The 12585-nt window shown below is 47.2% G+C and overlaps 1 protein-coding gene across 2 annotated transcripts in view; it reads left to right on the plus strand.

Annotated features, from left to right (window-relative positions):
- Positions 1-4674: 4674 nt before the first annotated feature.
- Pdlim1 (PDZ and LIM domain 1) overlaps positions 4675-12585 on the plus strand; it is a 45450-nt gene continuing 37539 nt past the window's right edge. The window contains exon 1 of one of the 2 annotated variants that reach the window (XM_048452791.3): positions 4675-4881. In XM_048452791.3, the coding sequence (XP_048308748.1) occupies positions 4786-4881 (96 nt within the window). In that variant the 5' untranslated portion in view covers positions 4675-4785. Of the gene's footprint in view, positions 4882-7048; positions 7136-12585 lie in introns of those variants that run through there. The other variant, XM_085693860.2, reaches the window with a different exon arrangement.

Genomic DNA, 12585 nt, shown 5'->3' on the forward strand with positions numbered 1-12585 from the left:
ATGGTTAGAGGTGCCAGGAGCATGCTCTATGCAATTGAAATCTGAGAGGCGCCCAATCCTGAGAGGCCACTTCAAGATTCCCGCCTAAGGAGAACAGTAAGCAAGGGAAAAGACAAATCAGGAGCTCGGTCTCCTGCGGAATCCGCACCCTTGTGTCTGTCAGCGAGCTTGTCGGCAGCAGTGGGGCTGAAGGACAAGCGGCTGGTGGGGTATCAGCAAGGGCCACGTAAACCAAGAAGCAGTGTTGACTCGCACAGGTTAGGAGCAGTGGGCAAAATTGTGTTGGTCTTGCAAGACTCTGAGTTTATGTTTCAGTCCCTCAGATGTCATTTGACTGAGTCCCGTGACAGGTAGTGGCACTTGTGTTGGGCCAGGGAGATATGGTCACCCGGCACCGTGCGTAGCCGAGTCCAGACTTTCCACAGGTTCTGTCGCTGCCCAGGTAGCTCTGGCCTCGCTAGTATCCGAGTTGACTCGCAAGTCCAGCCCGGACCATACGTTTCTCCGGCCCCTGGGCTGGAAGTGCTCAGCCCGGCTGGAGGGGATCAAGCAACAGTCGTGGAGCTCCGGGGTCAATCCTGGTTTAGTCACAAACAGCCTGATCTTAGCCAAGTTCCCTGGGTCAGTCCAGAACTTGTGGAGAGGAAGACACTATGCGTAGACTGTAGCCAAGCACAGCCCTACACAACTTCTGTCTACACGGAGACTTTTGACTCAGTATTGTCCCACGCCCGAGTGTGGGCGTGGCCAGTTCAGCAGAGGCCTGGCGCAGATCTGCTAGCTGCCCAATCTGCTTTGGAAAGCTTAAGGGTGGGGAGATCCACTGTGCTCCCTCCCCCATCGGATTCTTGGGGCACTTTCTCCTCCTCTTCCCCCTCATTCCTTTCCTCCTGCAGTCTCCTCTTTTCCCAATACCCAGCTGTTTGTTGAAGGGTGTTTAGGACAACAAACTCTATGGAATGCTTTATATTAACAAGGCGGTTAAAGTTCGGAGTTTGTTTGAGGCCATGTTGGGGACAGGAGTCAAACAACCGTCTGAGGGAACTGTTAATTGTGGATAAATAAGTAATGGCTTCTAAGGTAAGGCTCAAGTTTAGGGCCAGCCATGTTTTCTGATGTGTGCCTCTTGCTCAGCGGTGGATGCTTAGGGAGGGAAGGGGAGATCAGGTCGTAAGGTCCCCATCCTAAGGAAGACTAACATTTGTCCTACATCCTGGGAGCTGGAGCCATTTGGTTGGTCCTGAAAACTGCATCATCACTCCAGGGAACCAGCTTTGAAAATTCTCCCTAATGTAAAGTTTTCTTCTGCGTTTTCTCATAGGTTCCCCCCCTCCCAGCTAGATACAGGTGTTTTTAAACCCATGGTATACAAATAAATTTATTCCATTCATTTCACATATTTAAAATTTTTTTTTTTGAGGAGTGACTATACCATCTCCTGTGCACTGGGTAGGTGCTCTAGCGCCACCATCACTCCCTAGGTCGTTTGAGGACACTTTCTTGGTAGTCTTCAGGGCTAGCATTTTCATGTTGCACACTATTTTATCACGTGGTCATAATACGCAATCTCATTTTTGTTATTCGCCGACCTGAGCATTTTGCCATTGGTAGCTGTATGCATAGAACTTTTCTTCTTTTAAATCATGCCTTTGGGATCAGTGCCCCGAGAGGTTGAAAGTATTGGCGTTGTGTAGGCATTGTTCTGTAGACCTAGACAACAAGTGGGGACATATAATAACAAGGCAAACGGGACTGCCCTCACAGACATCTCGCTAGTGCACCCACTCTCTGTCTGCATACAAACAAAGCTGCGTGGAGTGAAAACATCATCAATACCTACTGTGCAACAGATCCACGCTGGCAGCAAACCTGGGGTGAAGAAGAGGCATGCCCCGCCCTTGGGGGGAGGCACATAGCTGTGGCCTTTCAGCCTCCTCTCACTAGGACACAATATAATCAAGACTGTTAAATAGGTGACATTTGCTGATGTTACCAAATTCTGCATAGAAATAAAGCATTAACGTCTTACTGTTTGCTTGTTTTTTCAATATTGGGCATTAAATGCAGTTACTCTTACATATAAACATGGTTATGCATAACCGGATATGGTGACTTATGCCTGTAATCTCGGTCCTTGTGGGGCAGAGGCAGGCAAACTGCCAAGGCTAGTTCAAGGCTAGCCTTGGTATACAGTGAGACCCTCTCTCCAAAAACTAAAACCAAGAGCCAGGAAGATGGATCCATTGGGTAGATTTAGGCTTTTGTCACCACACCTGTCTACTGAGTTTGAACCTCAAAATCTACAAGGGGGAAGGAGAGAATGGACTCCCATAAACTGTCTTATGACCTCCACAGACAGGCTGTGATATGTACATGATTACATACATACATACACACACACACACCATATAAAATCATAATAAATTGTTGTTTGAGTGGTTGACTTGAGTTTCATAAAAACTGTGCAATTAATGTTAGATTGGGATTGGAACAGAATCCCCAACAATTGCTTAAGTGTCCCAAGACACACATTCCTGTCATTTTGTCCAATGCATGTCCATGATGCAAACTGGCACTCTTGGCCCTGACAATTATAAAATCAAAATATCAATCAACTCTGTAAAATGGTGAAGCTACCCTATGTCCTATCCTATCAGATGTTCAGCAGGGGTTTAATTCTTTATGTAAAAGTCAACAAAGACATCTGTCTCATAGGTAGTAGGTAAATTTGTCTTTATCATTAATAAGTAGTAAAATTGTGTGTATACCAAAGAATAGCTTTAAAGATTTTTGTGTGTGTCTGTTCCTGTGTGGGGATATATATGTATGGGTGCAGTACATATGCACATGTCTGAGCATACATGTGGAGGTCAGAGGATAACCTTGGTGTCATTCCTCAGGCGCCTTCCACATTTTGTCTGAGACGGATTTTCACTGGCCTAGAACTTCACCCAGCAGACTAGACTAGCTGACCAGGGGGCTCCAGGGAGGCCATTCCCACCACCCATCCTGCAGTGGCTGGGATTTCAGACTGTCACTGAACGCAATCTTTCACATGAGTTCTGGGAATCAAATTCAGGTTCTCACATATTTCAGTCAAACACTTTATTGACAGAGTCATTGTCCTAACTTAAAATAAATGGGGTTATGCTTTTCAATAAATGGTGTATCCACCTAATATATATTCCTATATACTTGGGGTAAATTTTTTCTGGGTGAAAAGGAGTTGAAAATGGAAAACATTTAAGAAGATCTGATCTAGAAAGCAGGGAAGAACTTGATTCGTGAGAATGAGCAAGCTCCTTCCCGAACGTAGGCGGTCGTGTGGGTGAGAGATCAGATGACCCTTTCCTGTGTAAGTTTGTGTGCAGAGCTCCACAGAAGGATGGCCTGAATGACAAGAACACGGGAAGCCATTTATTTTACAAATTCATTCAACCTGGGTCCAGCTTTCAGAAAGAATGGGAACCAGGAAAACTGTGGTGTCCAGAGGGAGTCAGTGGTCCTGAGGTTGGCTGATCCATCCGCAGTGCTCACGCAGTTTGCCCGATAAAAGCCCTTCCGGTCTTGAAACTAGTGCTTAGGAATGTGAGTGGAACAAACAAACAAGTAGATTAGACAGTGACAGGAAGAAAACTAAGGCAGGGTAGATAGAGGATGTTTAAAGGCTCTCAGAAATGGCCTTATTAAGATGATATCTGTACAAAAAAAGGGGATCTTTTGGGGAAGGGTAGCCCTGCTGAAGGCCTGGTGGCAAGACTTTGAGTAGGAGGCCTGTGTGACCAAGGTTGGAGGGGACAGATCACAGCAGATTGAAGTCATTCTGGAGGTTTGGGTTTTTACTTAGGGTGAACAAGCGCTCGGTGGACAACAGGAACTGTGGCTTAATCTGGTTTGAGAATGTGCCTCTGGGATAGTGCACAGGAGAAATGGTTAGGAAGCCAAGAACCCAGGAGTGTTCGCTCACCGCTTTCCAGGCATTGGCCCACCCAGGACTTCAGAATTAAACTGTCGGGAAGATCAGAACCTGCCTCCAGTTCCAACGTCCCCCCCCCCCCCAGGGAAAGGTTTCTGAGAAAGTTGTTGAGACTGATTATAATCCCCCCCTCTCCTGTTATAGTCTTATTAGCATTGGAAAACTTCCAGCGTGGCCCAGGGAGCCTGGAAGTGAGTCAGTAGCAACCCCAAACTGTTGTGTAGCCTTAGGGGTGTCTTTTTAACCTCAGGCAGCCTCAATTACTCACTCCATCTCTAAAAAGACTAGAGAGCCTTCTTTATAACAACATCACGTGAGGTCACCTGAAACCGCCTCTTAAACCTATCTACGGGTTCCCACCTTTTCCCAAAAGCAAAAGTGAAAACGACTCTTGACTTAGCTCAGCACTTTTCGGATTTTGCAAAACACACTGCGTGGTTTTGTAGGGTCCCCTGTGGGTAGGGACACGGTTCACGTCTCACTATCGCGCCCTCTGGGCTGGGAGTGGCAGGGCGGTTGTGGGTAGGGCTGAGGAGCTGCGGGAGGAGGCGCGGGGCTGCTGGGTGGAGCCGCAGAACTCGACCAGGCGACCTCAGTCTGGCGAGGTACTGGGAGTGGAGGCGCAGGTCGGGCGGGGCTGCAGCGACACGGCCGGGGGCGGATCTATCCCCGCCCCCGCTCGCGTCCCGCCCGCCCCAGGATCTCCCAACCCGCGCCGCGCGCTCTTTCTCAGACAGCTGCTCTGGGAGCCCTGAGCGCCGTGCTGTTCTGTGCCTTGCCCGTCTGTACTCCTCCGACTGTGCCTAGCCATGACCACCCAGCAGATTATCCTCCAGGGCTCGGGACCCTGGGGCTTCCGCCTCGTGGGCGGCAAGGACTTCGAGCAACCTCTCGCCATTTCCCGGGTAAGAGTGTCTTGGGACGCGCGTGGGAACGGAGCGCTTCCGTAGGGTGGCGGCGCGCTGCGTGCGGAGGGGAGTCAGGGTGGTTGGAGCCCCGCGGCGATCGCGGCAGTGCGTACAAGATGTGCTGTGCGCTGAGCGCTCAGTGCCATCCACCGCCCCTTCCCCGCCACTTCGCTCAGGGACAAGCGGGTTCCATGCGTGCGGTGCCAAGGCCAACGACAGTTTTCTTCCTGCGCCCCGGAAGCGTGGCGCTGCCGGCACGCAGACGCTCTTTGTGCCCGTGGAGACTTGGAGCTCCGCAGACCCCGCGCGCTGGGAGTTAGCACGCCCTGCTCTTCACCGGGGAAGAGTCGGGGAGAACTGATTGGAAACAGCAGAGAATCCTAGAAGGTGAATTGGAGTACAGAGGAGTTCCCAGAAAGGCGAGTGGGATTCTTGTAACTAAGAACTGAAACTATTTTACACTCTTAAGGTTTGACCCGAAGCTGGTTTTCAGCTCCGTAAAGTCTTCCATAGGAAACTGGAGTTTGAAAAGTAACCCCAGATAAATCGTAGTCTCGCCCTGCCTTAGGTGGTTAGATCACCTTTCTGCCCTCCAGGTTATCTGTGACAAGCCCATTTCCTTCTGGGAAGAGTAATTCCAACCTTGTGCGTGGTGGTCGTGATCGAAAACCTGTTAGCTCGGCCTCGTCTCTGGGAGGGCCCGAGACCATCGCAGGCTGCTAGACTGTGGCCCATAAATGAAATGTAACCTCCTGTGAGACTGAGGCTCCGTATTTGAAGGTCCACATTCTGGACGTGTTTTTCTGGGACAAACAAGGACTATTTCCCACTACTAGTCAGCATTTTTAGCCCCTTCAGATAGAAGGTGTGTGTGTGTTACTAAATGTCTTCTGATTAAGAAGAGGGGGAAAACTGCAGCTATAGCCTAGAGGGACCACATTCTATTCTTTGGTACATTTGTTAGCTAAGACTGACCTTAAACTTGTTTTCCCTGTTTTGTAAATATCCCCCTTTTTCTTAGAGGGGTTCTAGGATGGAAATGGAAGAGAAAGATCCTGATGGCCCTCCTTCCAGCCGCCCAAGGAGTTAGATGGGAGTTGTGGAAGCATTCCCGCCTCCACTTGATTTTTCTGCCAGCTGAACTGCCGCTCAGGTTCTCACAGGTGGGCCTGGCCCTGCAGCCGGCTCTTTTGACTACCCTACTCCAAATGAGCAGGCAGCCTAGATTAAGGCTTTAAGGCTGAGTCTTCCACTCCATCATCTTGTCTCCCAGAGATTTCTTTGTTTTTGGAGATGTGAACTGTTTTCTCAGCCTCCAGTCAAAGTTCTCAAGTATGGGAACTGTGCCTTACCCAGTCTGGAGCTCTTACACCAAGCCTGGCCCAGGACTGCACTTGACTGTACCTAGTGTATCCTTGCAGACAGAATACGAATGCTTGCCCACCAAGGGCACTGCCTCTGCACATTCGGAGTTGGTTACCTCATAGTCCAGTTGTTCCTGCTCTTTGTGTCTATAATTAACCTGTCAGGCCTCTCCACTTCCAAAAAACTTTCTTTTTAAGTAGGGTAGGTTATATTGGCAGTCTGTTAGAAGGGTAGTCTTAGCTTGGCATTTTGGCTGCTTCTAAAAGACAACACCAGAAGATGGCATGGGGTGGAAAACACTCCAAATCCATTGCTTTGGACCTTCACGCATTTATTAATCTTACTCCTTGTTTGAGATAGACTCTCATGTGTCTCAGGGTGGTTTTGATCTGTGTGTAGCCAAGGATGACTTTGAATTTCTGATCCTGCTGCTTCCCACTTTCTGAGTGCTGGGATGTATGGCACCTGGTCGGTTTATGTAATTCAGGGCATTGAGCCCAGACATCATGCATGCTAGGCAACCACCCTACCAACTGAGCTACATCCCTCACACCTGATTCATGTATTTTTTTCACACTCCACACTCATGTTGATTGAGTACATGTCATATGCATATGCAAACTTCTCAGACCTGAGAGGATACGGCTCTGAAGGGAAGCTAATCTTTATTATATGCCTTTGGCAAGTGCTTTCATTGAAAAGTGAAAATGACTCAGAGGCATTGCCATTGTGACAATGGCTATAAGTCACTTGTTTCTTCATCGTATCATTGCCTCTGTTCAGCTCTTGGGAATGAGAAAGTGATTGTCACGACATGAACGTTGCCTGGGTGGCCTGGGATCTGGCGCTGGTCTGGCATCTAGTTCTTATCCAAGCGGTACCTAAGGTGAGCACCCAGAGTTTATATTTATCACTGCAGTGGGGTAACAGCAGCCCTTGGCTACCAGTTGAAGAATGTAGAGTGCTCTGTAAACAGTGAATAATGGTGAGGTGTGAGCTTTGGTAAGCTCTGCCCACCTTCTGGCTGGTGTGTGCTACATTTAGTATCCTGGGCAGATACAGTTTGCTAGTATGTTTTGTGTAAGTAGACTTGAAGTCTCCACACCAAAGCAAACCATAAAATTAGGCAGGGAGAGGAGTGCCTCTTACTTAAATAACCATGTTTGCTTTCTCTTGCATGAATTATTCTGGTATTGGCTCTTGTCTTTTGCTAGACCAACGAAGCCGGATAGAGCTCATACTTGTGTGTACTGGAGATATTTCTTTTTTTCTAGATGCATTCCCCTGACTATAGAATGAGCACCTGTACAGCCACACCCTGATCAGGATCTCCAGTGTTGGTGATACATCGATGCTTGGTGATGTGGCCCTGTTCTGACATCCAGTAATTACTGTGTGCTTTTCTTCATAGGTTTACTAACCAGGCGTCCTAAACACTAGATGCTGAATTTTGCCTGTTTTTAAACAGATTTATATAGAGCATTTTATATGTATTTGTGTGTGTGTGTGTGTATGTGTGTGTGTCTTCTATTTACTCCTTTGTGCTTTCATCTATGTTTCGGTGAGGAATTTAATCATCACAGCCCAAATTTTTCACTATAAATGGCTATAAACTAATGTTTTTCTATCTAGTATCTCATTTAGGGCTCGTCTTTGACTCCCTGCTGCTGAAGACACATAGTATTTAACTGCTCTTTAAAATATTTTTCTGTTGGTTCCTGTTCCAACCCTGTGACTCCCCCGCACGGTGTGTGTGTGTGTGTGTGTGTGTGTTTCCCTCCTCTGTGTTATTTTGTATTTCCTTGGGTAGCTTTCAAGGGAACCCTCAGAGAATCCACACCCATGCTGAAATTACTTGCCACTGTGCTGACAACTGAAAAAACACAGGAAGGGGCGGGGCCAGTGATAAGGGGATGCTCTTAGTTGGAGTTGCCACTTATTTCCCCCTTGAGTACTGGGGAACCCTTTGCTGAGAGCCTGTGGTTTTATAGTAAGTGCTTGTGTCCTTTGCCCAAGGACCCCATGGGGGTGCTTAATGATGGTCACTCTGTAGCCAGAGGTCTTTTCTGATTTTCAAGAGGGTTATTTCTAGATTCAAGTAGAGTTTTACGCTGTGTCATAAAGGTTGGAAGAGCAGGGCTCGTCAGTTAGGTAATAAAAAGGAAGACCAGCGTGACACTGCCCTGTGTGCATTAAAGGACCTGCGCTGCATGCCTGCATGCGTCGTATGCAGTAAATCACCACAGAAGCATTAGCCGTTCCAGCTGATCGAGGTTGACCTGGGAAGAAGGGAGGCAGAGGAATCCAAGAAAATGACCTGAGGTGGAAACTTGAGCCTCCCTTCCTAAACCTCTAGGATACTGACCATGGAAGTTAATTTTCTTTTCAAAATTAGGTTCTGTTTGCTCTTTAAATTTTAATTAATGGATTTTAATTTATTTTATCGTATAGGTGTTTTGCCTATATGTGAGTTATGTGTGTGCCTTGTACTTGTGAATGTCAGAAGAGGGTGCTGGATCCCCTGGAACTGGAGTTACAGGTGGTTATGAGCTGCCATGTGGGTGCTGGGAATCCCAACCCAGGTCCTCTGCAAGAACAATAAATACTCTTAACTACTGAGCCAACTCTCCAGCTCCGTGCTGGTTAATTTGGATGAGGAATGAAGCAGGGACAATAGCTTTCAGATATTGCATCTTGGGTGGTACCCTCCTGGGCTGATCGGGACTGGGAAAGGCACCCAGTGGTTGCTGTGTCAGGGCCCAGCTAAGGCTGCCTCCCAAGCTGCCTTCTTTCCTCCTGGCCGTGACTTGCTGATGTTCTGTGGAGGACAGCAAGGGCAGGTATCTTTGTGTTGATGGGGACGTTCAAGAGCCTATAGGTTAAGTAATTTGTTTTCATGTACATATTTTTAAAAAAATTGGCTCATCTGCTTCTTGACTGCCTTGTAACAGAGTGATTGGTTATAAATGAACAAAGTGCCTATGTTATAAAATTGACTTTAAAAGCACAGTTTATTTCTAATGGGTCTTGGTGGCGGAGGGGACTGAGAGGGGAGATGCTGAAAGAATGGGACCGGGTACTGTGTTCAGTGTGGGGATTCAAGCTGAGCTCTTGTCCTAGGCAGCTCAGTAGGCGGCCCTGTGACCCTGTGCAAGCCATGTTCCTTCTCTGTAAAGATATGTAAGACGATAAATGGCTCAGTGGTTAAGAGTGCTTGTGGCTCTTTCAAAGAACCAGAGTTCGGTTCCCAGCACCCATGTCAGGTGTCTCACAGTTACCTCTAACTCCAGCTCCAGGGCAACACACTCTTCTAGCCTCATGGGACACCAGCACACACACACCAGGTGGACAGGTGATAAAGTTAAAAAAAATTATGGTTAACAAGCAAATAAGTTGTATCTGTGCCCTTTGAATAACAGAGCCCAGCATCTCTCATAGCGTTATTGTGCCTTCAACTGTAAGATGCTTGAGAAAATGTGCCATAACTTCAGGAATATTTTCAGATGGACTTGTATCCCTAATCATAAAAGCATACCTGTTATATACACAGAAAAGATTCATATGAGAGATTTTTTTTTATCGGCTTTGCAGTAATCGGAGTACTCAAAACATATCCAGTAGGCCTTTTTATATGAAAGACCCTACTGTACGTATTTAGTGAATTCCTTGTGAGGCAGGCACCTTGAAGGCCCTCGGTTTACAGATGAGGACACTGAAGGTGGAGCTATCGCCTGCCTGTGCCGCCCAGCAGCGAGCGGCACTGCCAGCTCCAAGTCAGACATCTTAATAACTGTTACTATGTTATGCTCTGCTAGTCATGTACTTGCATCCCTCTCTTTCATCCAGTCTGCACCCCATGACCAAAGTGGGTACAGGACCAGCGGCTGCCAGCAGGTAGCTTCAGTCACTGTTCTGCTTCCTGATAGGCCATGGCAATGAGCATTGCGTTGCCAACAGTGTTTCTCGGTGCGGAACTCCAGGGAAGCCTCGTGTTGGTCCAGGCGTCAGTGTGAAGAGTAGGACCCTCTTGGGTTTCTTTTCCGAGAGCCTTCTGCATCTGTGAGGACTGGCTGGGGTGCCTGTGTTGTTGCCAGTGGGCTTGAGCTCAGAGCACCCTGGGAAGGAGCATGGCCCCTCTTGACCCTTCAGAAAGGCCTGAGGCCTCACCTGGGAGAGGTGTTGTTAGTTCTGGGGTCCTAAATGCTTGAACCCCGAGAATGGACGAGTGGAGGAGTTAAGGACTGATTAGAGAAAGACTTGCTGGGGTGCCCGCGCGGGCTCTGGGGACAGTTTCTGACAAATGAACACAACCAGACGCGCCTGGGTCAGTTGAGCCAAGTTCAAAACGCAGCATATCTGTGTGGCAGTTTGCATAAGAATGGCCCCCATAGGCTTATATATTTGAATGCTTAGTCACCAGGGAGTGGCACTATTTAAGAAGGCTTAGGAGGTGTGGTCTTGCTGAAGAATGGACTTGGAAGTTTCAAAAACCTGTGCAGGCTCCCAGTGTCTCTGTTCCTCTCTGCCTCTGTCTCTTTGTCTGTCTCCCTCTGCTTTGCAGGTTAGGATGTAGCTCTCAGTACAGCTCTGGTACCATGAGTGCCACCATGCTGGACTATACCTCTGAAACTATAAGCCAGCCCCCAATTAAGTGCTTTCTTTGAGAGCTGCCTTGGTCATGCTGTCTCTTCACAGCAACGGAACAATGTCCAAGACAACTTATAAACACCTGAAACAAAAGTGTTAGTAATTTCTGTATGGCTCCAGTACCTTTATGATTGTTATACTGTTTTTAGCCTCATGGTGGGTGGAGTGGACACTCATTAGTCACAAAGACAGTGCTGTACAGCACATTCCCTTCATACGCAAAACAACACACTGACTTGTAGGGGGCCAGCTTCTGAACAGTGCTTCAGAGTGTCATTATTATAGACGTCATACTGAATCAATTAGCTATATAAGCTCAGTTAATAAGGATATAGATATATATGACTTATATAAGATACAGATGCCTAAATGCACATGGTACAGAGATGATTTGCATTCATTATTAAAAGTATTATAGAAGTACTCCTACTTCTAAAGCTAAAATACCTGCTATGACTTTACAATTTTAGCCGGATAATTAATACAATGACTCCTTGCTTGAGAATTTCCCTATGGCAAATTTTCCAATAATATCAAATTTAAAAAAGGCTTTTTCCAGATTTACTTATTTTTTATGTGTGAGGGTTTTGCCTGCATGCGCCTCTGTGCCACGTGTGCATGCCTGGTGTCCATTGAGTTCAGAAAAGGGCATTGAACTGAGCTTGGGTCCTCAAGTGCTCTTAACTACTGAGCCTCTCCCCTGCCCCAGTAGTCCTAAATTTTAAATAATCCAGATGACTACTAACAACTATAATGTGTAGGCACCTACTGACTGAGTCACATGACATAAAACCCCACAGCAGAGCTGGCCAGATGGCTCAGCAAGTAAAGGTTCAAAATTAACCTAGAGTCTTAGATGCCAGAATTAGGGCTAAGCTTTGTCAAAAGGTTTGTGACAAATGAGGTTTGAAAATTCATGTTCAGGTTCTTTATGGGGTGCTGCATCCGTCAGTACATCTTTTTGGGGGGAGGGGAGAATTCACCAGGCATTAGGTGATAGTCTGTGTTCTTGTCCGTGTGTACGTTACACTTAGTAGGTTTACATGTGTTTGTCATAAATGATGAAGAAGCCAGGCATGGAGGCTCAGGAAGCTGAGGCAAGGTTGCTGCACGTCCAAAACCTTGAGCTACACAGTAAGCCCTAGACCAGCCCAAGCTATAAGTGTGAAGTCCTGTCTGAAGAAAAGCAAAGAAACACCCCAAATCTCTCACAACAGAAGGTCGAAGGGAAAAGTAAGGGAAGGCAAAGGAAAAAGCCTTTCCCAGCTGTACTTCCTGGAGCAATCGCTGTTAAAATCTGATTCTAAGACTTTCCAGCCTGTTTTTCTTGTAAGTTACATTTTCAGAGTCAGTTGCTGTGTCATGGTGGATCACGTAGACGTCATTGTTCTGTATTTTCTGTCACAATTTTGTTACAACACATGAAGAATCAAAGATAGCTCAGTATCCTGGGGAAATGCATATTTTGGCTTCAGCTGAGTGTAGGTTTAAACCCTGTCTTGCCCAGTTCTTACTTATATGTCCAGGAGTGGTGGGGGCGGGCAGGTCAGCTCCTGAAAACTCAGCAGCTGTTTGAGAAGTGGGAATAATAGTATTTACCTCCAGAGGTAATCGTGAAGGTGGGTGGTGCCTGCTGGGTGCTCAGCGCTCTGGATAACCCATAGCAGGCATCGGGATGCAGCTTACTGT

The sequence above is a fragment of the Myodes glareolus genome, chromosome 7 (assembly GCF_982192425.1).
Source record: "Myodes glareolus chromosome 7, mMyoGla1.1, whole genome shotgun sequence".
NCBI classification, from domain to species: domain Eukaryota; kingdom Metazoa; phylum Chordata; class Mammalia; order Rodentia; family Cricetidae; genus Myodes; species Myodes glareolus.